The sequence below is a fragment of the Oryctolagus cuniculus genome, chromosome 16 (genome assembly GCF_964237555.1).
Source record: "Oryctolagus cuniculus chromosome 16, mOryCun1.1, whole genome shotgun sequence".
Classification (NCBI taxonomy): Eukaryota; Metazoa; Chordata; class Mammalia; order Lagomorpha; family Leporidae; genus Oryctolagus; species Oryctolagus cuniculus.
Genome location: NC_091447.1, coordinates 24,933,090 through 24,959,909, shown reverse-complemented (window position 1 = coordinate 24,959,909; position 26,820 = coordinate 24,933,090). Strand labels below are relative to the sequence as shown.

The window sequence follows — 26,820 nt, the reverse complement described above, 5'->3', positions numbered from 1 at the left end:
CTCCGGCCTAGCTCCCCCGTGCCTCCCAAAGCTTTTGACCATTTTGTAAAACTGATGAACTTATATTCAGTATCAATATCTTTGTGCAACTGGAATCACATGAAGGTACTTTAAAACGTTCACGGAAAGTGTAATTAAAATAATTTATTTCATTGCAAAAAAAGTTTGCAATCCATGCATAGTGTTTTCATCATATGCATTTTCCATGAACTGTTTGCAGACCCCCATGATTGCACTTGCTCTTCATCAACAGTGTTTGTTTCTCGACAAATTCAATATAGTGAAGAGCATAATCAGAGTAGAGCATCTTTGCATGGAGATGGACTGATATTAACTCATCTTTCAGTTCTGGGTAAACCATGGAACCAACGTTCATTGCTAACCTGGATTATGTGTATCATGGGGGAAGTAGGATATTTTTTCAACTGCAGGAGTTTGGTCTTTGCAAACCCATGAAGAAAATCCATGCAAACAAAACATGGCCCCAGTGACTACATCAGCCAGTGAATCCTCATTATGATCAATCACAAGACAAAGCTAATCCTCAGTTCAGCCAAGAGAAGATGCAGACTGATGTTCAACTGACTTCCTTACTCTCCTCCATCAGACAGCTGCCTGTTCGGATTAGTAGACCCAAGTAGATCTCTGCCCTTTCTGCCTTCTCTTTCTTCTTGGGTTAGGATTGAAAAAGAAGTGCACAGAGATTCAGCTAACCCCTAAATGAGGTATGTCACAAAAACTTATCATCAAGTCATCCAAAGTGATGGAAATTATTGCATGCAGAAAAGCCTTCATCATTCACCTACCATAGCTGGCCATGATGAAAGTGTTGTGAAAGAGGCTGCTTAACCTTATTGGAAAGACTTACTCAGTCCTTGGATGAATCATGAGCTGTGAATAACCACCCACAATTTTCCTTTCTGAATCATTTCCTTCCTGCAGCCCTCCTTCATAGAGGAAAGGCCAGAGTGAACTGGAAAGTGATTTAAAACTACCCTAAAGGAATCTGTTCATTTTTAAAGATTTATTTATGTATCTGAAAGGCAGAGTTGCAGAGAGAGGAGAGACAGAAAGAGAGAGAGAGAGAGAGAGCTTCCATCCACTGCTTCACTCCTCCAAATGACTGCAATGGCCAGGGCTGGGCCAGGGCAAAGCCAGTAGCCTAGAAATCCATCCAAGTCTCCCATGTGAGTGCCAGGGGCCCAGACACCTGGGCCATCTTCTGCTGCTCTCCTCGGCACATTAGCAGGGAGCTGCATTGGAAGTGGAGCAGCCAGGACTCAAACTGATGCTCATATGGGATGCTAGTGTTGTAGGTGGTAATTTAACTCATTACACCACAATGCCGGCCCCTAGAAGTCTATTCATTCTAATGAAGGTAGACACCAACCAGGGATAGCCATCAGCTTTGCTCTATACCCTTCCTTTCAGAGCAGAGCAAGGAATAACTGGGATTACAAGAGTGAAAGCTTTCCTAAGCCTTAAGTATCTCAGCTTACCGCCAAGGTCTCCTAGCTCACGTGTGGTGGGTTATCTAGCTCTCCTGATTCTCAACCCTGCCTGACTACATTATACAGTTTCTTTATATGAAATATAGGCAAAGGTGAGGCCCTGAAGAGTCATACCATGTGGACAAGGTCACACATCTGGAACCCAAAGCATCTAAAATCAAAGTCCTCTTTCCAAGTGTGACACTAAGGCAATAACCTGGCTACCACGAGCCCGATAGTAGCGTGGCAAGAGTCCATGCACAATGACAAAGTCAGCTTCATGCTGCCCCACAATTAGTACTTTAGTTGTTGTATGTTTATTTATATATATATATATACACACATACATACATACACACACACACACACACATACACACATATATGGAATATGAATGTCTTTGATAGGCAAAGGCAACACGCTGACATTCTAGGCATTTCTATTGTCTATTAATATTCTATCAAAAACTGTTACAGGGTACATAAATTATATATAAGTAAAACTAGAAAAATTGAGTAGCTTCAAGTTGCTATAGCTATGAAGTACATCTTAGGACATCTTGAAAAGAGAAAAATGCATTGTTTTAAATCTTAAGCCCTTTATTAACTACAATGCAGAACATTTTATTTTTAAACATCAGTGGGTTTTGTTTTTGCAGACACTTCCACTTATTCAGCTGAAAACAAAAGTCAGGAAAATCACATGGTGACTAGTAGGAACCTATCAGTGAATTACAGCAAGTACATAGGCCACCCTTTGTTTGGACTGGTGCTAAACCAGCTGGGCAAAAAAGGCTTTATCCTATCCAACAACCGTGACAATGTTAACAGCTTCCAAATAGCACTGGACAAGAATCCTCTGGAAATAACTAAAAATCTTTCATTTTTTTACATAATAATCACAAAATGTAGAGGGCCTATATCAACTTATTAGACTTGCCCATCCTAAATTGCTCTGAAATTCAGAGAAATGGATATGTCTTCATATGTTGTGCAACAGTTTCTCCAAATATCTTATCATGCTCAATAAAATTAACAGGTCACACATACACACCCCTTAATCTCAACGCATGGACATACAAATGATGATATCCATCCTACACACATATATAATTAGGAGATGCAGGGAATATGCAAAGATGGTAAGAAGTCACTTGATTCTTTGGTTAAGCCCTAATGACAAATATATATTTCTTGGCAACTAACCAGTCAGCTTTGGAAATAATATCAGACCATGACCCAGTGAAGTCTAACAGCCTATCCCTTGCTTTGCATGCACCATTAGGGCCTGTCACCAATCTCCTACCATCTCTCTCAGGCAGACATTCCTTTCTTTGGAAACATGAAATGCCCCTAGATAAATGTGCCCTTCTCCAGAGAAACACATTTCCCACTCAATTACAAATCCTGACTCAAAGCTAAAATTAATGCAGGCAGGCAATTGAGGGTCTTAGAAAATTTCCTTTAAAATGACAAACGCGTGTGATATTAAAGCCATCCAATATGTCTGCATGCCGCCTTATTAAATTAAAAGCACCTGCGGTATTTTTATACAATGTATCCAATGGCTTGCAGATTAGGATCCTAGAAGTAATATGTCTTATAGCAAAAAATATACATATAATAGTCCACCTATAGTTTATATAAATGATGAAATGTTTTGAATATATCTATATATCTATATATATATATGTACACATATATACTCTGTGTGTGTGAATTTGCAGAATCAGGCACACAAATACTGCAGTCCTTCATTGGCTCTTCCACTTCATTGTCAAGGACACCAGGTTTCAAAGTCTTAAGGATAAGGACAAAGGTCACCGTTGAGGACAAAGGACTGGCTTGATGCACCTTCCCTTGTGAAGGACCAAGTTGGCTGGACAGTGGCAACCTGCAACACATGGCTTATTGCAAGGACCAATCTCATTCCAGTTGTCACAGGTCTTGACACATCCTGGGCCACAGGTATCGTACACAGCACCATGTTTACACTGGGTGGCTGAAAGACAGGAAGAGACAAAGGTGTGACAAGGCAAAACAGCAACCTTAATTTACCCTCAACCCAAAGCCATTGCTGCAGGCTCTTATCACTATAGACCTTACCAGAACACTGGTGCAGATATGCCTTTTAACATGGAAATAAAAGTGTTCAACATTAACCAAACACGCACACCCACAGGTCTCCCTGCTAGACCCATGAACTTCAAAATAAAAATAATAATAAAAGCTTTTATCTTTAGATAAATCCATCTAGAAATGTGTAAGGCTATAAGAAAACCTACACAGCCATTCCATTAATTGGAACAGAATACAAAATTAACCCCTAAAAGTATTCGCTGCTATTGAAATTCGATGAATAGAAGTATTTTGTTCAACCGGAACAGTAATTTTTTAAAAAATTTATTTATTCGAGAGGCAGAGTTACAGAGAGAGAGGGAGAGACAAAGAAAGACCTTCCATCTGCTGGTTCACTTCCCAGCTGGCCACAATGGCCAGAGATGGGTCAATCTGAAGCCAGGAGCTTCTTTTTTTTTTTTTTAACTTTTATTTAATGAATATAAATTTCCAAAGTACGACTTATGGATTACAATGGCTTCCCCCCATACCATACCGTCCCTCCCACCCACAACCCTCCCCTTTCCCATTCCCTCTCCCCTTCCATTCACATCAAGATTTATTTTCGATTATCTTAATATACAGAAGATCAGTTTAGCATACATCAAATAAGGATTTCAACAGTTTGCTCCCACACAGAAACATAAAGTGAAAAATAATAGATGGTTTTTTTAAATGATGATGAAATCAGATCAGACCTATTGTCATGTTTAATCCCAGTGAGAGTCAAGTTGGGAATTTATAATTTCTTTTTTTTTTTTACAGGTCAGTTTAGTATGCATTAAGTAAAGATTTCAACAGTTTGCACCCCCATAGAAACACAAAGTGAAATATACTGTTTGAGTACTCATTATAGCATTAAATCTCAATGTACAGCACATTAAGGACAGAGATCCTACATGAGGAGTAAGTGCACAGTGACTCCTGTTGTTGACTTTACCAATTGACACTCCTGTCTATGGCATCAGTAATCTCCCTTTGCTCCAGTCATGAGTTACCAAGGCTATGGAAGCCCTCTGAGTTCTCCGACTCTTATCTTGTTTAGACAAGGTCATAGTCAAAGTGGAGGTTCTCTCCTCCCTTCAGAGAAAGGTACCTCCTTCTTTGAAGACCTCTTCTTTCCACTGGGATCTCACTCACAGAGATCTTTTTGCCAGAGTGTCTTGACTTTCCATGCCTGAAATACTCTCATGGGCTTTTCAGCCAGATCCGAATGCCTTTAGGGCTGATTCTGAGGCCAGAGTGTTATTTAGGACATCTGCCATTCTATGAGTCTGCTGAGTATCTCGCTTCCCATGTTGGATCACTCTCCCCTTTATTTATTCTATCGGTTAGTATTAGCAGGTACTAGACTTGTTTATGTGCTCCCTTTGACTCTTAGTCCTTTCATTATGATCAATTGTGAACTGAAATTGATCACTTGGACTAGTGAGATGGCATTGGTACATGCCACCTTGATGGGATTGAATTGGAATCCCCTGGTATGTTTCTAACTCTACCATTTGGGGCAAGTCAGCTTGAGCATGTCCCAAATTGTACATCTCTTCCCTCTCTTATTCCCACTCTTATGTTTAACAGGGATCACATTTCAGTTAATTTTCAACACTTAAGAATAACTGTGTGATAATTACAGAATTAAACCCATCATATTAAGTAGAACAGACAAAAAAAAATACTAAGAGGGATAATGTATTAAGTTGTTCATTAACAGTCAGGGCTATGCTGATCAAGTCACCGTTTCTCATAGTGTCCATTTCACTTCAGGAGGTTTCCTTTTTGGTGTTCAGTCAGTTGTCACTGATCAGGGAGAACATATGGTATTTGTCCCTTTGGGACTGGCTTATTTCACTCAGCATGATGTGTTCCAGATTCCTCCATTTTGTTGCAAATGACTGGATTTCGTTGTTTCTTACTGCGGTATAGTATTCTAAAGAGTACATATCCCATAATTTCTTTATCCAGTCTACCATTGATGGGCATTTAGGTTGGTTCCAGGTCTTGGCTATTGTGAATTGTGCTGCAATAAACATTAGGGTGTAGAATGCTTTTTTGTTTGCCAATTTAAACTCCTTTGGATAAATTCCAAGGAGTGGGATGGCTGGGTCGAATGGTAGGGTTATATTCATGTTTCTGAGGAATCTCCAGACTGACTTCCATAGTGGCTTGACCAGTTTGCATTCCCACCAACAGTGGGTTAGTGTCCCTTTTTCCCCACATCCTCGCCAGCATCTGTTGTTGGTAGATTTCTGTATGTGAGCCATTCTAACCGGGGTGAGGTGAAACCTCATTGTGGTTTTGATTTGCATTTCCCTGATTGCTAGTGACCTTGAACATTTTTTCATGTGCCTGTTGGCCATTTGGATTTCCTCTTTTGAAAAATGTCTATTGAGGTCCTTGGCCCATCTCTTAAGTGGGTTGTTGGTTTTGTTTTTGTGGAGTTTCTTGATCTCTTTATAGATTCTGGTTATTAACCCTTTATCTGTTGCATAGTTTGCAAATATTTTTTCCCATTCTGTCGGTTGTCTCTTCACTCTCCTGACTGTTTCTTTTGCAGTACAGAAACTTCTCAATTTGATGCAATCCCAATAGTTGATTTTGGCTTTGACTGCCTGTGCCTCCCGGGTCTTTTCCAGAAACTCTTTGCCTGTGCCAATATCTTGAAGAGTTTCTCCAATGTTCTCTAGTAACTTGATGGTGTCAGGTCGTAGATTTAGGTCTTTAATCCATGTTGAGTGGATTTTTGTGTAAGGTGTAAGGTAGGGGTCTTGCTTCATGCTTCTGCAGGTGGAAATCCAGTTTTCCCAGCACCATTTATTGAATAGACTGTCCTTGCTCCAGGAATTGGTTTTAGATCCTTGATCAAATATAAGTTGGCTGTAGATGTTTGGGTTGATTTCTGGTGTTTCAATTCTGTTCCATTGGTCTATCCATCTGTTTCTGTACCAGTACCATGCTGTTTTGATTACAACTGCCCTGTAGTATGTCCTGAAATCAGCCAGGAGCTTCTTGAACGTCCCCCACATAAGTGCAGGGGCCCAAGCACTTTGGCCATCTTTCACTGCTTTCCCAGGACTTTAGCAGGGAGCTGGATTGGAAGTAGAGCAGCCAGGACACAAACTGGAGCCCATAATGGACACAGGTGCCATAGGTGGAGGCTTCATCTACTACACTACAATGCCGGCCCATGCAGCAGTATTGATATTATAATACACAGGGAAAATTACCTGCCAAGGATATTGGAAATGTGTGACATATTTTAATTAAAATGATCTGATCATGTGCTGAATGAAATTCATCTGAGGGAAGATAGAGTAACAGTGGGGTGGGGCCAGAAAAAAAAATCAGATGGGTGACCACAGGGAGAACAGCAGCTGGCTGGCTGGGCCACGGAACACAAAATGATGACAAAGATTAACCAAGTCAAAGCCATTTTCTCTCTTTGTTAACTAAGTTCTAAAATGATTTTAATGATATACTGAGATCCTGAAAAGTCATGAACAGATTTCTCAGAAGACAATAATGCCAGCATTCTGCAAGTTTTATGGTATAAAGACTTTTCTACTTTAGTTATGTCCGGAGCTTCATTCTCATGAATAGAAACACTGACACAGGTGGCAAGCACTTTCCAAGAGCACTGACAGCAAACCAACTTTCATCTGTAGTACTCCAAAGGTACTAACAGTGGAGGATTAGCAGCAGCTTAAAGATCTCTACTGCTGTTTATGCAGCTTGTAGAATAATATCTGGTCAAGAATCCTGTAACAATAAAACTTAAAAATATGAATGTTTTTCATGAAAATGGGCCTTTCAGTCTTCCAAATTACATATTTAGCGTTGCTATGGAATGCAGGTGTCTGACCATCTTTTACTAAGTTAACAATAAGCATAAAAGAAATTCTGTGAAGGTGGCTTAAATACCCATTACACTAGTGAAGGACAAAGGAAAGAACCCTGTTCCAAAGAGTATTCCGTTACCTCTCACAAATTATTTATTAGAGAGAGAAAATTGTCAAGGACCTTGTCTAAATAAGATCGGAGTTGGCGAACTCAAAAGGCTTCCATAGCCTTGGCAGCTCATGACAAGAGCCTAGGGTGATTACTGACGCCATAAGTAAGAGTGTCAATTGTTAAGTCAACAACAGGAGTCACTGTGCACTTACTCCTCATGTAGGATCTCTGTTCTTAACGTGTTGTACTACGTGAATTAATGGTATAACTAGTACTCAAACAGTACTTTAAACTTTGTGTTTCTGTGTAGGTGCAAACTGTTGAAATCTTTACTTAATATATACTAAATTGATCTTCTGTATATAAAGATAATTGAAAATGTATCTTGATGTGAATGGGATGGGAGAGGGAGCAGGAGATGGGAGGGTTGCAGGTGGGAAGGAAGTTATGGGGGGAAAAAGGCCACTGTAATCCAAAAGCTATACATTGGAAATTTATATTTATTAAATAAAAGTTTAAAAAATTGTCAAGGAAAAAATAAAATTGGAGAACTATGGACCCAAGGCACTTAATAAAGTCAGAAGTACCCGTTAAACCAGATATTAGCCACATCCACGGTTGAGCCTCTGAACCAGGCTACCAGTACTCTCTTTCCAGATGTGAACTGACCTTTGGACTGGGCCAAACTGCGACTCACCAGCTTCTGTTAACCATGTGTAAGTGCCTGCCTGCTTCCCACGCCCTTTCTTACCAGACAGAATGACTCTTGTTAGCACCAATCATAATTTCTGACAAGCAAATGATACAACGATTATCTTCTTGGAATTTTAAGCTTTTAATATGGTTGGTCACCATTTCGTAAAACCTCAGAGGAAATATTCAAGGCTGCTTGAATTTGCATTTTCCAGGATTGCAATTCTAATTAGCCCCAAGTAAATGCAATTTTATCTGTTCTGTTAGGTTCATTTTATTCTAGGTCAACAAAACTGAGCTGTCCGACACACAGAATTTTGAAAACCATCTGAATAGTATACACTTTCAAAAATTTGGCTCTACAATGCACATTTTTCTATAGGGATTCATACTCAGCACGGATACATTTATTTATTTTTCCCTGTCCCAATTGTTAACTATACTATCATTTCTTACTAACCACCTGTTCTGAGCAAAGCCACTGGACAAGACACTTCGGGAATAGAGGTAAATATGGCCATCTGTCTGATACAACAGAGGGCTGAGTGACTGGAAGTTAATTACCAATTATATTGAAACATCAAATATGACCTTCTTGATCCCTATACCTGCCTCACTCCCTCATCTATGAGGTTCTTCTCAAAGGCAGTCTCCTATCCAAAACAACATCTTCCACGTTCCCTATCTAGAAAGCCCTTTTCCCTACTTTTCAAATTTAAGCCCATCATTACACAACACAGTATGGTATTAACCCTCTTCTAATACTAGAATGTGACCTCCCAAGGGTCGAGTTCCCATCTGGTCTACCTCTCTGGCATCTTGCACATTTTCCAGCACCTAGAGGGCATTAGGTATGGAGGCCAGCAACAAATATCTGCATAACAAATGAGTGAGTCACGAAACAGACAGAAGCATGATAGACAGGGGACTGGATATTTTCCATTTGCCTCTCCTGGCTCCACCCTGCTTTTTCACCCTGTTCTGGACCATGCTTATACTGGTCTCTTCAAATGACATCGACGGGATCCCTTGTGAGCAGTGAATGCCAGCAGGAGACTGGAGAGAAGAAGGGGAGGCCAAGTACTTCTTCCCTGAGGCCTCTTCTTATGGGCCAGTGTGGGCCACTGTGTCATTAAGCAAAGGCCACTTCTCTTATCTGGCAGCCCTCTCTACAGGGCTTTCCACATCCATGTCCTCCATGGCGGACACCTAGCCCCAGTCCGATATTCAGGTCCTGGGTGCTGTCAGTCAGTCTGTTATATACTCATGACACTGGGATTTTCCTCGTTAAGGAAAGATCCTCTACGATCTTTCAAAATAGCCCTCCTACTTTAGCCAATTTGTGTATGCCTAGTTCCTAACATATGCAGAGACTGAATAAAAAGTTACTCCTCCTCCTAAGCATTGTACTCCTTATCATTACCTTCACAATGCAACGTCATTAAGTTGTCTCAGCTTTTCACAATTTAATTCTTCCCTCACACGACCAGGAACCTCCTAGGGCCAAGTCATTCCTAAAGGCTTGTTGTCTACCTTCTAATCTAGCTTGGTGAATGCCACACTATTCACCCCATATACTGCTCTTTCAGATGCAATTTCTGACTTTTTCTCCCACCCCTACTGGATGGATGGGAGGTTTCTGGAAATTCAGAATACCTGCCGACTGCCTCCATCACTGCATTAAAACATGAAATGGTATCATTGGTTTCATCCTTTCTCTCCACCATCCCAGGCTAAAATAAATCTAGACCACATTCTGTTTCTTTGCTGTCAGTGGGGACATGGTGTTTAACATGCAGTAGATTTTCAGAGGACTACTGGTGATTGAATGGATGGAGAAATGGGTGAGGGTGTAGGTGGACCAACCTAACTCTGGCTTTAAACTTTTCAACTGATGATTCTCTGATAATCTCATGGCCTTCCACTGATCCCTTCAAAGTTCTTCTCTTTTGAGTGATTAACAGAACATGTTAGACATTGCACATGCCTAATAATTTGCAAACCCACTAGCTGAGTATCATATTCATAGCTAATAATTGCACCCATGTGTTGTTTTGCTTCTGTAGACCAACAGTGGCGACACTTGGTATTAGAACCACTGGGGAGCTTTTGGGTGCCCCAACTCTATTCCAAACCAAGTAAAATAGAACTTCTAAAGGTGGCACTAGGATATCTAATATTAAAATATAAGTATTCTTCCTTCCCTCTGTCCCACACTATTCATTCTAATGGGCCATAAGGATTGGGGCTTGGTCCTATAAGTAGCTCTCACATTCATGCTTCAGTCATTGAAGAGACTCATTCCTTTGTAGAAAACAGGGCAATCGATGTTAACAAATTACACAATGTAAATTGCTGTTTCCTGTCATTTTGTACCTCAAACCCTACTGAAGCTCTTCCCCAACTCCAGAGCACACCGCTCCTCCAGGGTTGGGTTTGGGTCACCTGCGCAAGCATCTTTAACTCACCCTCCTCCTCACTTGCACCCATCCTTGATTTGCCCTTCCTACTTTCTGCCACAACTCCTCTAAGAACTTATTCTATTATTTGTTCATCTACTTGCACATTAATGTTCTCTCTCTCTCTCTCTGTTGCACAAAAGAAAAAAATCCCTAAGCTATCAGACTTAACCTCCTAGAAAAACTTAGTCATTTTACCCCATTCTTCCTTAATTCATGAGCCCTGAATTCGGTCTTCCTCGTCCACTTCTTTCCTGAAGTGATTCCCTCTAAAGTTCCTACTAATGATCAGACTGGTCCACTGGTATACTAGAAACTCCCATTCGCTCAAGACCGCTATGTAAAATATTTGTTCTTTTCATTCAGTTTAACTTGTTTTTTTTTTAACTTTTATTTATTAAATATAAATTTCCAAAGTACAGTTTATGGATTACAATGGCTCCCCCCCCCCATAACTTCCCTCCCACTCGTTTAACTTATGACACTGGGCAATCCTGGCTCTGGGCTGCCTCCTTGAGAATTCCCTCTCTTTGGGGCTTCTCTGCCTACTGCCTGGCACTACATATTCACAGGACCTCCTGGATACTTCTTCCGGCATTGCGTTCCTTGTCTTCTAGCTTCTTCTCCCTTTCCCTTTCCTTCCCTTTCCCACCCACCCTTTACCTCCCCCTGTATCCTAACTCAAATACCACATCCTTCAAGGGACTTCCTGGGTGTGCCCAGGGTGCCCTCCCTTCCTCTGCATCCCATGGCATTTTCAAGTTGTAGTTATCTGTTTCCCCAACTGCAGTTCCTATTCAGAGGCACTCAGGAGTGCCCTAGGATAGTTTACAAGACATAAATACTCCTCAGCCCCATCCCTAAAGACTGTTGCTCTGCACCTGCAATGGAACCTGCATAGCTTTAGACTTCAAGTTCTGGGGGTCACCATGGCAAGCACTCCCAGTCAGAGAATGAACCTCTGAGGCCTGGGCTCCTGCAGGCGGGGTTCTTATCTTCCATGATCCAAAGTTCTGGCACAGGGCCAAGCACAGAGGAACAGCTCCATAAATGCCTATAGGATGATGATTTCATCTTAATGACATGCAATCCATCATTTCATTTCCCAGTGTGAATCCCATTTGGCTGGTCTCGGCTTCATTTTCCACCCTGTTGCTTCCAGAATGCCTCTTTCAACTCACCTCACCCTCCAGATGCTTTGCTCCCCCTTCAAGTCTTGCCAAGATCCCTTCTAGTAGGAAAATTCCCAAACAGAATTCCCTCTTTTCTGCTGTGTTCTTTCTTCGCCCCTGGCTCTCTTAAAACATAAACTCTCTTGTCTCTCCTTTCTTGGTTCCTCAATTGCTTCTTCTAGTGCTGACATTAACTTCTGTGACATCTGACCTTTTGTCCACTGAGCACTGATTTGTCCCTCACATTCTATAGACAGAAACTGAACTGTAGAAAATAAAGTACTGCCGGGAAAACAAATCTCCCTATCATTGTTCTTCATCCTATAAATACCATCTCCATTTCAACTCCAATTAAATCAGTAAATACCTACTGAATATCTACTGTAGGCCAGATATTCTTTTAAGTTGAAGGAATGAAATGTGAATCAGACAGTGACTTTGATCTCCTGTTATAGGAGACTGGGCTTCCAATAAAATAAGTGAAGCTGACATGCAAACGGGTTCTTAATAAAATGAAGATGTACTAAAGTAGACAGTGAGTTCTCCCTCAAGTCTTAAAAGGTGAGTATAAACCTGGCAGACTGACAATGGCAGGAAGAGCTTCCCAGGCAGAGAGCAACAGGAACAAGGTGGGTAGGTGGGCAATGGCAGGGACAGCGATTTCACCAGGAAATGGAGGATTCTTGGCTTGGGAGGTGGGAAGAAGCACAGAATTTGAGGAGGGGCAGTGATTAGAGACCAAGGTACAGAAGAAGGCAGGAACCAAAGATCGAAAATGACCCCACAGTCTTGGCAATGGGAAGTCTTGGAAGAATTTTAAAGTGTGGAGCGCTATCACAAGATGTTTTGTAATACATGAATTTATTTATTGATTTTAGAGGCAGAGGAATGGAGAGACCAACAGAAGAGAGAGACTTCTGAATGTTCATAATGGCTAGGGCTGAGTCCAGCTGAGATGGGAGCTGGTAACCCAACCCATGTTTCCCTCGTGGGTGGCAGAGATCCACCCACTTGAGCTATATCACCTGCTACCTCCCAGGGTGTGCATCAGCATAAAAGTGGAATTTAGAGTGGAAGCAGGACTCACTGATGCATTCCAGTATGGGATGCGACTGTCCTAACTGGAACCCCAACTGCCCACCCCTATCATAAGATTTCCCTTGATTTGGCACAACTTTTATATGATCCTGGAAAATTAATACTGATTTCCTCTTGTACTCTCTGTGAACTAAATTGTTTTCCAAACTTATACAAGAAGAGATGACTTTTAAACATAAATGTGGCCGGTGCCATGGTTCACTTGGCTAATCCTCCGCCTGCAGCACTAGCACCCTGCGTTCTAGTCCTGGTCAGGGCGCCGGATTCTGTCCCGGTTGCTCCTCTTCCAGTCCAGCCCTCTGCTGTGGCCTGGGAAGGCAGTGGAGGATGGCCCAAGTGCTTGGGCCCTGCATGGGAGACCAGGAGGAAGCACCTGGCTCCTGGCTTCGGATCGGCGCAGCACACTGGCAATAGCGGCCATTTTGGGGGGTGAGCCAACAGAAGGAAGACCTTTCTCTCTGTCCCTCTCTCTCACTGTCTAACTCTGCCTGTCAAAAAATAAATAAATAAAATAAACAAATAAAAAACATAAATGTGATTTAATTTGATTTTACAAAGTATTCCCTTGTTTATAAACAATTTAATAAAAGCAGGAGGGTGAGCATCTGGCACGGAGGTTAAGACACCCTTGAGAAGCCCACACCCCACATCAGAACACTGGGGGTTTGAGTCCCAGCTCTGCTTCTGATTTCAGCTTCCTTCTAATGTGCACCCCATGTGATGGTTCAGATACTTGGGACCCTGCTACCCATGTGGGACAGCCAGACTGAGTTCGGGCTCCTTGCTGCAGTATGACCCAAGCCTGGCTTTTGTAGGCATTTTGGAGAGTGAGCCAGCAGATGGAAGATCTCTGACTCTGTATCTCTGTCTTTTGAATAAATGAAAATAAAGAGATTTTGTTTTAAATCTGGAAGTTGCCATAGTGACTTAGGTTAGCATGCATTTATTCTCAAGGGGCAATCAAACAGCTACGGGTGACCCATAAAGGTTCATGTGCTCACTCTATCAATACACTCAGTGACCAGGGCTCTGACCTGTCTGAAAGTCAGCCGTCTCTGTGACCCTCTACTGAGTGCTGAAGGTCACTGCACCTGACCTCATCTCCGGAACTTTTGCAGGAAGCATTCATGGAGCCACAGGACAGCTCAGTGTATATAATCACGGCAGAGTTGCCGCAAAAAGGCACCAGAATCCCCTGAGGTTTGTGGAGCCGAACGGGGAGCAGGTGATCTGCTTACACGGCCCAGAAGGCTGTCCATTAAGCTGCAGAAAAACACGCGTACCCGCTTGGCCAGCACTTTTTACATTTATAAAATGTATTACTGAATGCGCAGTGACAATTAGTGCCGCTTACAGGCAGGTGGCAGAAAATCTGCTAAGGATGGCAAAGTGAGACACAGGACACAAGATCAAAACAAACGTAGAGTCAGAAGGTGTCAAATGACAACTACCAGTGATATGGGACGAATGCACAGAAATTGGAAAGCCACTCAGGCTAATGAAGGTCCAGATAAATATTTGGATGACATAGTTGATACTTATATAAGCACATAAAGAACTTATATAAAGAATAGGGGCTATAATGAAAATTGACCTAGGTTCAGCTCCCAGAATCCTGGTCTCTGGTTGTGTGTTCAGCAAATGACTTAACTATTCTAAGCTGCAATGTCCTTATAAGTAAAATGTAGGTAATAGAATGTTGCCATACAGATTATTATGGGCATTAAATAAAACAAAATATAGTAGAAAATGCTAGTATAGGCCTTGGGGAAAAGGAGGTACTTAGCAAATAGTAAATAGTAATATAAATGGCTATTATTAAAATTTTATGTACCTTCACTATAGTCCTTACCATACTATATTTTATTTAGAATTCCCATGCTAAATTAGAGTTCCATTAGCCCTTCCTGACAGTTAGTGGGCATATACTGTGTTGGTAGTCATGACAGTTAAAGCGCAGGCTAGCCTTTAAAATGTCATTTTTCATTCAGACATCCTTGCCTGGCTGGCTTTTTATTTGTTCAATTTCTAGGCTTTGTACTCTGGAAATTTCCTCTTCTCTGTCTCGCTTAAGTGGCCTTAAGTGCTGTTGAGAGTCAAAGGACCCTGGAGTTACAAACAAGAAAAAAGTATTCTTGTAGTCCACAATATTCCAGACGAATCTGAGATGAATCTCCTGGGAGATGCTACTTACGTCTGTAAATGTATTTTTCCCCGTACCATCAGTCTGTGCAAGTCCATAAAGTGTGTGTGTGTGTGTGTGTGTGTGTGTATACATGTATGTATAAAACATTCCTCCCCAACTGCACCTTGATGGAGTTATACATCACCCAGATGGCTCCACTAATTTTGAGAGGTAAATGGCACCTTTCAGGAGCATTATTCCATTTCCATTAGAAAAGTAATTTTAGCTTCAGAAATTCGGTTTCTGAAATGAGGATGCTGACGCAAAATGTGTAGTCCTCAAATGCAATGTGTGCACCGAAATGGTGCTAAGTATAGCTCTGGGCCAGGAAGAGAAGGTTCACATACCTTCTATCTAACCCAGTCCTAACCAGAGTAGCACCATAGCTAATAAAGTGAACAGAATTCTGTGGAGCCCTCTATTACCCCAGGATGGATGGACTGGGGCTTGACTCTATTCACTTTACTTATTTTCTAGGAGACTCTAGGGACAGACTCGAAATAAAGAAAGGGAGCTGGCAGGACCCAATCCCTCAAAAGCATCACCGCCTCCTCCCCACTGTGTTCTACCCAGCACTGACGCACAAGGTCAGCCATTTGCCTCAGCTCTTGGCAGTCGCAGCCACATTTTATTGTGAATTGTCTTGACCAAATCGATACTCCTTTGAGAAAGGCAAGACTAATGGAGAGTTACTTTTGTTGTGGAAAGTGATTTTGATATTAGACCTGAGTTTGTAGAGGAGAGAGTAAATACAATTGGGAAGTCAGAGGGAACTCAGAGAGCTTTGGCACTTTCCAAAGACACAGACAAGTGATAGCACCAAGGAGAAACTGAGGACCTTGGCAAGCCCCAAAGGCCCCTCCTCCTACTCCTCCAAGTCTACCTGAGTAAACACACACACTAACTCAAAGGTTTTGACTCTGGCTTCTGGCCAGAATCACCCAGGAAGATCTGAAAGCCACAGCAGGCCATGTGAGATGATATCTGGGCATTGGGACCAACTATAGTTTCTGGGTTTGGTTTTTAAGCTGACACCAATGTCCAGCCAGCTTGAGACTCACTGACCTAAGAGAACACAATTTCTATTCACTATAAACACAGCTTGAGGACAATTCTTCTCGACCTTTCTTTTACCTAGATGACCACACCTATCCTCCACCAATGTAGACATTTTGGAGCCAGTAATGACACAAACCCCCTCCTTTTCTAAGAGCTGACCTGGGTGTTTTAGGAATCGTGTAGCACACTGGAAACCCCAGCTTCCTCATTTCGGGCAATTCTTGGCAAACCTGAACTACGTGACAAACATGCACCTTCAAATATAAACAGCAGCAGCTTCCATTTCCGCAGCATTTTCTATGAGCTGGATGCTCCTGAAGATGCTTCATATCCACAAGTGCTTGTAACTCTTCACGGTCAGCAACGTTGCAAAGTTCCAAAATATGCAGCTAATGCCGTCCCTTCTCGACACAAGAATTTTCACCCTCTTACTCCAAGTCTCCACCAGTTTTTCACAGGACCACTGCAGTAGCCTCTTTCCCAGTCACCTGCTTTCCATCTTGTCCCCTTCCACTCCATCTTCTCTGTGGTAGCCAAGGTCATTATTTTATTTTATTTTATTTATTTGACAGATAGAGTTAGACAGTGAGAGAGAGAGAGAGACAGAGAGAAAGCTCTTCCTTCTGTTGGTTCACTCCCCAAACGGCCGCTACTGCCGGAACTACGCCAATCTGAAGCCAGGAGCCAGGTGCTTCCTCCTGGTCTCCCATGCGGGTGCAGGGGCCCAAGCACTTGGGCCACAGCAGAGAGCTGGACTGGAAGAGGAGCAGCCAGGACTAGAACCAAGTGAGCCAAGGCACCGGCCCAGCCAAGGTCATTTTTGAGAAGCAGAAAGTGGCTTGCTTAAAATCCAACAGTGGCTTCTACTTGTCTTAGAATAGAAGCTAGCTTTCTCTCTGAGACATGAAAAGCCTTGTGTGATACAGCTTCTGCTCCTAACCCACCCACATCTTGTGTGCCTCTTTCTTTGCCCACCAAGCTTGAGCCAAATAGGTGCCCTTCCAATGTAAATGCATGCTATTTTTTTCTGTCTTATGGCTATTAAACATGTTTATTCTGCACAGAATGCTTGTCCTGACTCCTTGCAATCCTTCTCGGATTGACCAATGCCTCAATCACAATGGCCTCACTTCTTACAGCCATCGAAGTACCCACAGTGCCTAGCACAAGCCCAGTCCTTAGCCACTTTGTAATAAATATTTCTTGGATGAACAAAAGAATCTGTTCTACAAATATCAAATAAATTAATTAACTTATCTGAGGACAAAGAGCTAATAACTTCTATTACAGAAATTTATCTCTTGAAGGAAAAAGAACATTCTGCTAGGATTTGTGCAATAATTTCTAAAAGAAAAACCAAGCCATCATGTTTATCCTGAAGACCTTAAATGACTGTAATTGTCCTGAATCTTTGTACTACACATAACCTAAGCCACAATTATGACTGCCTACGTCTAAGTACATCCAGCTGGTAACTTGAGGTTGAAAGGGTTTTGAAACAGTGGAAATCCTTAAATTGTTCAAATGTGCTTGTCACAAAGCACTTCTCTGAAATGCTGTCTACTCTGTCCAGTAGGAAGCCCCTGTGTTTTATCAAGTTGCAATCCAGTTGGGCCAAAAATGGGAGTGCCCTTTGGTCAAGTGGGGATGTGGCTGGTCCTCTCAGCATCTACATGTCTCCTGCATGGCCATCTTGGGCAGTGTAGTGAACTCCTGATGGCTGGATTCCCCAGGACATGCTTACCTGCACAGTTCTGCTGAGGCTCCCAGTGGACTTTGATGCCTTCTCTCTGGCAGGCCCGGGTATACGCCAGAAATGACTCACAATAACAGTTCTTATGGACTGGACATTCACACATGTCTGTCACACAGGACCTATGAGACCCAGTAGAGAGAAAAGAACATTTAAAAATATTAAATCATCAAACACGTTGAACACAACTTGAAGAAAGTACTGGTGGGAAGATGGGGAGCCCTGACTGGTTGCTAAAGGTAGCTATTTTAGGTTGGGAATCAAAGAAATGACATAAAAGTTCTGTGTGAAATGTAAGTGCTGGATGGCTTTGACCAATGTGACGTTAGATATCCTTTCTTCTAGACCAGAGCTGTCCAACAGAGCCTGCTGCAGTGACAGAACGTTCTGTAATCCCCACTGTCAAAGCAGGAGCCACTACCCACATCCGGCCACTTGGCATGTGGCTAGTGCAAAGGAAAAACCAGATCTCTGGTTTAATTTTCATTAACTTGGACGTAAATCGCCACATGTCCTGATGATCACCCTACTGAAAAGGCAGCCTTTAGAATATAGCCAAGGTAAGGGTGCCACTTTGTGAAAAGCACCAATATAAAAATGATAGCTTCTACTGCAATATAACCAAAAATAACTACCAATTTGATGGAAGCACAAGATCCTATGGCTTTCTGAGACAGTATAAATGGAATTAACTTTAAAATATCTTAAAATCCTGGTCTTTAGGAATACTGAAGCTTCATTCCTTGGTTTGTAGCATAACACATCTCAAACAAACATTTTAGGTCCATAATTAGACTGAAAGATAAAGAGGACTGAGCCAAGATGTCCGTAGCTTAAGCTCAAATATGGAAATGATTGGCAAGGACACAAACTGACCTGAAATATGTTTAAACTGAAGCTAAGCAATATTCAAACATGTTGAAGACAAAGGCATAATAAGGACTTTATGTTGATGTATTACAACATGTTTTCACAAGCAACCTGTTGGTGAATATAGTAAACAAGCATAGTGTAGTCTCTGTTCTATAAAGAAAAGGATCATTTTACAAATGAATAGAAGAACCCACGGTTGCCTTTGTAAATGGCAAAAGAGCAAATTATATTACATCTCCTGACTTTGAGAATAGTGTTCTTTCAATTGCACTAGACTATAATCCTCCCCTTCATCTTGAGGTAAATTTAATGCCTAACAATTCTGAGTTAACATTTATGTCCCCGGGATTAATAAAATTAAATTGCTCTTATATTTTTCACATGTTATCCAGTAAATCTCCTTCCTTGTGGAATCTAATTCAAGACTGAAGACTGAAAAAAAGAATATTCAAGATTATAAGTAGCACCAATGATTTTGAAAAGTGATCGGGAGGTAGCCATGCAATGTCAACATCTGCTGGCATGAGGAGTCTGTGTCCACCTGATTACAGAGTAGTCAGAAAGCTGTAGGTAGAAATTAGCATATAACTGGCTCTGAACAGGGATTAAATGGGAGAAACTCTATTCAAGGATCTATAGACTCACAGTATACTCACAAAGTTATCATAGCCCTTCACTCAAACACACACATACAGGCAACTAAAACTAACAGAGGCAAAAGGGGAACAGATCTGATACCTGAAGATACTACTGCATTTCACTGGCCAAGAGATTATTTTGTAATTAATTAATTAAAAGACAATGTGACAAAGAGAGGGAGAAAGATGAAAAGAAGGGGAGAGAGGGAAGGAGGGGGGGGAGAGAGAGGGAGAGAGAGAGAGAGAGGGAGAGAAAGTAAGTGAATCTTCTATTCATTAGCTCACTCCCCAAATGGCTCCAACAGTCAGGGCTGAGCTAGGCCAAAACTAAGAGTCAAGAACTCTATCCAGGTTTTCTACATGAGTGGCAGGGGCCCAAGTACTTAAGTCATCATCTGCTGTCTTCCAGGCACATTAGCAGGAAGCTGGATTGGAAGTGGAGCAGGTGAGACTTGAATTGGCACTTCAATACAAGATGCAGGCTTCACAGCAGTGGCTTAACCCTCTGCACCAAAATGTAGACCCAACTGTGAGATTACTTCCTAAGTGATACTGTACTATATCTCTCCCTCCCTCCCTCCCTCTCCACCCCCATGTTTCTTCTCTCTGTGACTCTGCTTTTCAAATAAATAAGTAAATCTTTTTTTTTTAACTTTTATTTAATGAATATAAATTTCCAAAGTACGGCTTATGGATTACAATGGCTTCCCCCCCCATAACGTCCCTCCCACCACCAACCCTCCCCTTTCCCATTCCCTCTCCCCTTCCATTCACATGAGGATTCATTTTCAATTCTCTTTATATACAGAAGATCAGTTTAGCATACATTAAGTAAAGATTTCAACAGTTTGCTCCCACACAGAAACATAAAGTGAAAAATAATAGATGATTTTTTAAATGATGATGAAATCAGATCAGACCTATTGTCATGTTTAATCCCAGTGAGAGTCAAGTTGGGAATTGATAATTTCTTCTCTTTTTTTTTAACAGAAGATCAGCTTAGTATACATTAAGTAAAGATTTCAACAGTTTGCACCCCCATAGAAACACAAAGTGAAATATACTGTTTGAGTACTCGTTATAGCATTAAGCCTCAATGTACAGCACATTAAGGACAGAGATCCTACATGAGGAGTAAGTGCACAGTGACTCCTGTTGTTGACTTTACCAATTGACACTCCTGTCTATGGCATCAGTAATCTCCCTATGCTCCAGTCATGAGTTTCCAAGGCTATGGAAGCCCTCTGAGTTCTCTGACTCTTATCTTGTTTAGACAAGGTCATAGTCAAAGTGGAGGTTCTCTCCTCCCTTCAGAGAAAGGTACCTCCTTCTTTGAAGACCTGTTCTTTCCACTGGGATCTCACTCACAGAGATCTTTCATTTAGGTTTGTTGTTGCTGTTGTTTTTTGTTTGTTTGTTTTGTTTTTGTTTGTTTTTTTTTTTTTTTGCCAGAGTGTCTTGGCTTTCCATGCCTGAAATACTCTCATGGGCTTTTCAGCCAGATCCGAATGCCTTTAGGGCTGATTCTGAGGCCAGAGTGCTGTTTAGGACATCCGCCATTCTATGAGTCTGCTGAGTATCTCGCTTCCCATGTTGGATCACTCTCCCCTTTATTTATTCTATCGGTTAGTATTAGCAGGTACTAGACTTGTCTATGTGCTCCCTTTGACTCTTAGTCCTGTCATTATGATCAATTGTGAACTGAAATTGATCACTTGGACTAGTGAGATGGCATTGGTACATGCCACCTTGATGGGATTAAATTGGAGTCCCCTGGTATGTTTCTAACTCTACCATTTGGGGCAAGTCAGCTTGAGCATGTCCCAAATTGTACATCTCTTCCCTCTCTTATCCCCACTCTTATGTTTAACAGGGATCACATTTCAGTTAAATTTCAACACTTAAAAATAACTGTGTATTAATTACAGAATTAAACCAGTCATATTAAGTAGAACAGACAAAAAAAAACTACTAAGAGGGATAATGTATTAAGTAAATCTTAAAAAAAAAAAAAAAAGTGATAGATCAGACACAATAAGCTGTCCAGAAAAAGCAATTTCTTTCCTCTCTATAATAATTTAATCTGTATTTCTTAATATCTTCTTGCAGTTTCATTGCAGAAATCCTACAAAACCATGGTCACTAGCAAGCACATTCAAACACCAAACACTCAGTGCTGCTTTTACATTGAGTAAAGCCTCTGGACTCACAGAGGAAAGCCAAAGAAAGCTTATCCTTAAAACACCCTCTAAATGTCCATGTATAAACCCATACCAACGTCATTTCTTTTGTTGTCTCAATTTTCATTTCAGACTAATCCACACCCATCATATTTATGCAAGACTTCACAGCAACATTTTTGGCTGTCCCATCTCTAATCTCTAATTCTATTCTCACTTCAATTCCCCAGTCAACTTGTCCCCCACCCTCTTTTCTGGCCCACTGGGGTGTGGTCTCTTTCTCTTGTACACAGCTCCCATGACTTGATATGGATGGAATGGCATCTAATGGGCCTGGTAAAACGGCCATATGCACAAGGAAAAAGGCTGCTAGTCTCACCATGAGAAAATGTGTCCTCCAATTTGAAAGAACCGCTACTGTAATTCTGAAAAATGACATGGACAATAAATAAATAAATAAATAAAAGGGAACTGGTTGGGATGGAAGGATTGCTCATGACTGTTTTCCCTTCTTTTCTTGATTCCTACTTTTCATCTTAGGAAGCTACTTATGCAACTTAAATTATGGACAGGTAAATCCAATTCATTGTGATGACTGAGAGAAAATGTTTTATTCACACATTTAATAATCACTGCATACATATATTCTACCTCACCAATAGGGCCCATTGTCCCCACAAACACAACAAAAAAATATGCCTACATTTTGCACCTAAGAAAGATGAACTTTTTCTATGACTTGGCACTCATGAGAAACAACAGCAGAGGGAAGAACTATCAAAGCCAATCCTGAACTTGACATATTTTACATATTTTAAAGGCTTGAAAGATGTGTTTTGTCACAGAAGTTAGAAGTCTAAGATATTGTTTTTCACTCATCAAACTGATGATTATTTTTACACAAAATAATTCCCAGAGTTTATGAGGAGAATGGAGAAGTAGATATCCCCATACTCAGTTGGCAGAATTGTAAAACTTTCAGCTCTTACATGGAACATGACAGTCAAACATTTTCACATAGATTGTCTCCTGTTGCTATGGTTCTGATATTAGTTTGTATGTTCAATGTCCCCTAAAGGCCTACGTATTAAAAGTCTTGTCACCAAAGTCTTATGTTAATAGTACTAACAGGATGAAATCTTAAACTAAGTATGGTGTCAGAAGGCAGGCCTGCCTGATCTTAAACTGTGAACCTCCAAACTGAGAGAAAATAGACCTCCTTCCTTCAAAAGTCATTTGTCTTAGGCATTTCATTATAGTAACAAAATGCAATTCATGTACATTAACATAAGATAGCGGTGGGATACAGTTATTATTACTACCCCATTTACAGACAGGGAATTTAAAGCTTGGAGATATTGAAAACCTTGCTCAAGGCCAAATGGCTGATAAAAGATTCAGATCTCAAAACCAGGACTACAACTCGGTTTCCTCTGATCTCCAAACCCTTATTCATTTGAACTACATTAGAAAATCTTTCTATATAAAAACTTGGCAATATTTATGAATATCCCAGAGAAAAGTTCTTATCCTCGGAAAGGAAAATTTTATATGTAAGGAAATAGTAATGCATGTATACAAAGGCATCAAAAATTGGATTTTCATCACTATTTAAAGTCGTGAAGGGAGATAATGTAAATTACCTACAATGGATGGCTGGTTAAATATACTTCAGCGGTGTCTACACAAAGAAATGCTCTACAGTCATTACAGTGATGTTCTGGAAATATATTTTAAAATGTTCAAGAGAGATTAACAGAAAAAAAAAAGCAGGATAACAAAAAACATTTCAGTATTGTGTAATCGCACATAGAGATAAAACTAACTGAAAACAGATATGCCCAAACAGTCACAATGTTCAGCTCTATGGGGTGGAATCATGGTCCTCCCTATCTTCTTCTGATCTGTATTTCCTGAAATAAACACATATCATTTGTCTAAAATGATACACATTGCAGTTTATTTTTAAAAGAAAAGAATAGCATGGAACATATGAACATTTGAATCAGAATTTAGGAACTATGATGGCAAATACAGAATAAAGAATGGGAGAAAGTTAAAGTATCCCTTTGTAGATCTTAGTTATTAAGTAATCCTGCTGCTGAAATCTTTCCAATCTGTGTATTAGTGGCCTCCTGACTCAAACTTTTATTCAATTCACTCTGTGTTGTCTTCACACTTCCACCTCATTGGAGTTTTGATGCTATCAACTTGACATCGAGACGGATGGAATAGATAATGGAATAATTACACATGCCTCTGCTGATTACAAATGAATTTATTAAAAGAAAAATCAAAATCTTCAAATGCACTGCAAATTTCAGGGAGGGCAAAACTATTTTATGCAACTATTCAGTCTGTGTTTAGCACACCGAATAATTTGGTATGAGATGTATCTTATATATTTATATTCATTTTATGGAATAAGTCGCAGAATCTTATCACTTTCTAGTAGTTACCAAGATTAAAGGCATTAGTATCCCTGGTTTCACAGTGCCTAATTTTTTGCAACCAGTATGTTCTATTTGATGTTGAGTTGGTCAAAAAATACAGCTGCCCATTACTCTGAGAAAATGCATTGCATTATACTGAGCTGTTCTAAGATAACTCTATAGGTAGAGAGCATCTGCATACTCTTTGGGTTTCCACTATACTGGGATTAACAAGATGACAAAGGGATCAGTCTTGTGCAATGCCTTTAAATAGACTTTTTGTCCCAAGAGCTTTTATTTAGTATATCTATAAATGGTTTTCTGATTTATCTCCTCTAGTCCTGACATCTTCCCTGGACATAAGCAGTGCAGGCAGGACTCTTGCTCTGTGTGTGGTTCAGGCAGCTTCTTGGTGCCACAGGACTGAAGGTGATGCCCAGAGTCACTGCAGGGTCCCAGTGTGCTCGTGTCCTTCTATGCAGCACTTTGTCACACACCAACTGCTTCACTTCTCTAATGGTTTTATTTGTGTGTTGTGTTTCAATGACTCTTTGAAAGCAGGTTTTCATCCCTTCCTCACAGCACCTTACACAGTAGTAGCATAAGAAACAACCTGCAGTCATTTCCCTCCTTGAAATCCATTTGATCACATTCGTCTACAGGACAGCCTTCAGCACCCTTTTCCCCTTCCCATCAAGCTACAACCACTGTCTCTTGCAATGATCTAAGACAGTAGCCAGTAGCCACATGCAGCTATTTAAACTGGTATTTACATTAACTACAGTTAAGTAATATCACAAATTCAGTCCAAGTGTTCATGGCCACCATATTGGGTAGTCTGATTAAGAACATCGCCATCGTCACAGAAAGTTTTGCTGCATGTCAGTGCCAAGCATGCAGCCCCATCAACCTCCAGAGCACATTCCCATCTTCCTAGCGGGATGCAGAGGTGTAGTCAGATGAGGATCAAGTTCCCTCCTCTGACTGGGCGCCTATGAAGAAAGTTTAAATTTCTTGGCATCAAATTCAAGGTTGCAAGCAACCTAGACTTCAGCCTACTTTTCTAACTTCATCTCTCTTCCTCATTCATTCTTTTACTGAGTCATAGTCAACGTCTTATCAACCTTGGGGCTTCCTCCCATCTTGCTTTTCCTGCCCCCGAATTTACTCCCTTGTCTTTTCCATTGACAAATCTGATGCCTGTCCTTTATCAATGGGACCAAGAATGGTCAGCCATCCCGATAGGTCTCGTGTCCTTCAGACAAATCTTTGAACCGTTGATTATCTGTTTTCCTGCTGGGAACAAGGGCTGTGTCCGATTCCTCTAGCCTCAGACAGCGTCTTTCAGATGCAGCTTGGTAAATATCCAGCTAATCATCAAAAGAGTTGATAAGAATGACCTGATAACCCTTGTCCAGCTTCCACATGGTTGGACAGTTGCACAGTGATAGTTGAAGAGATACTTGAATTCTAGCCACCCCAGCTCCCAGCTGCTGCTTAACATGGCCATGGCCGAGATGGTTGCTTCAACAGCAACCTTCCCGCTGCCATCTTCATTTTTCAGTTTGCTGCACTCCTCTCCTATCTCTCAGGGAAGGGTGTGTGAGTGTGAGTGTGAGTGTGAGAGTGTGTGTGTTTAAATTTAATGACTGTTAGAGATTTGATGAGAGAATTCTGCTTTAATGACACATTTCCAGTAAAGCACATATTCAATATTGTAAGAACAATCTATGGTTCTTCACATTATTAAAAAGGCAAGCCTCCAATACTGCTAAAATCCAAACATCAAACATGTCTATGCTTCCTAGCAACAGCACATCCAAGTGGTTTCCCTCTGCTTTCTCTGGCACAAGGGCTACTTCTGTCACACACAGGCAAGTCCCTCTGCTTCCCAGGCACAGTTTTGAAAGACAGATGTGTTAACCACCAGGAACTCTCCGCACTGCTTTTGGGAGAACTGGGGGTAAGCCAGGAGTTACAGTAGCCGGCTTGATCTGAGAGCCAGATACCCCAAGCTCTGGCTTTCATCTCTGCTACCAGAAAGGGCCATAGGTTAGGCTGTTTGTCAAGCTTGAGGTCAGCTTTTGTAAAAAGCAGTAACAGACTCGGTCAGAACTCAACAGCAGGAGAAAGATAACTAGAAAACCACATTAGGGTCACAAGGCTCTACCTGCTCTGCATACCTGGAAAGTCTGCTTAGGCCTAGTCTGCCTGGGCATCAATGAAAAAGAAGAGGGAGAGAGTGTGGGAGGCAGGGTCCTATTTGGACTGAAGTGTGGCCAGATACCACTAGGCTATTTAAAATTCCACTAGTACTTTAACCTTTGAAATTCTGCCCTCACCCCTCCAACCGGGATTGCACAGGAAACAAGCAGAGATAGCAGCCAAGGGAAGAAGGTCCCATCAGGAGCACACATTCGGCCTAGTGGTTAAAACACTGGTTAAGATGCCTGTGTCCCACATTGGAGCGCCTCAATTCAATACCCAGTTCCAGCTCCTGATTCCAGCTTCTTGTTGACGCAACCCCTCGGAAATAGAGGTGATGCCTCAAGTAGTATCAGGTCTTGCCACCCAAGTGGGAGACCTAGATTAAGATCCTGGCTCCTGGCTTGACCAAACCAGGACTGGCCCCTGCTGATGTAGGTATTTGGAGAGTGAATCAGTAGATGGAAGTCTTCTTTCTTTCTACTAATCATAATTCACTCTTACCCAGCACTAAACAG

General features: G+C 41.3%; 1 protein-coding gene across 3 annotated transcripts in view; it reads right to left on the bottom strand.

The window, feature by feature from the left end:
• Window positions 1-2,071: 2,071 nt before the first annotated feature.
• Window positions 2,072-26,820, bottom strand: part of BMPER (BMP binding endothelial regulator) — a 504,101-nt gene continuing 479,352 nt past the window's right edge. For all 3 annotated transcript variants that reach the window (XM_070059710.1, XM_002713750.5, XM_051853278.2), the window contains 2 exons: window positions 17,966-18,096; window positions 2,072-3,491 (listed from right to left, as the gene is read on the bottom strand). In XM_070059710.1, coding sequence (XP_069915811.1) covers window positions 3,310-3,491; window positions 17,966-18,096 — 313 coding nt within the window. In that variant the 3' untranslated portion in view covers window positions 2,072-3,309. The remainder of the gene's footprint in view (window positions 3,492-17,965; window positions 18,097-26,820) is intronic.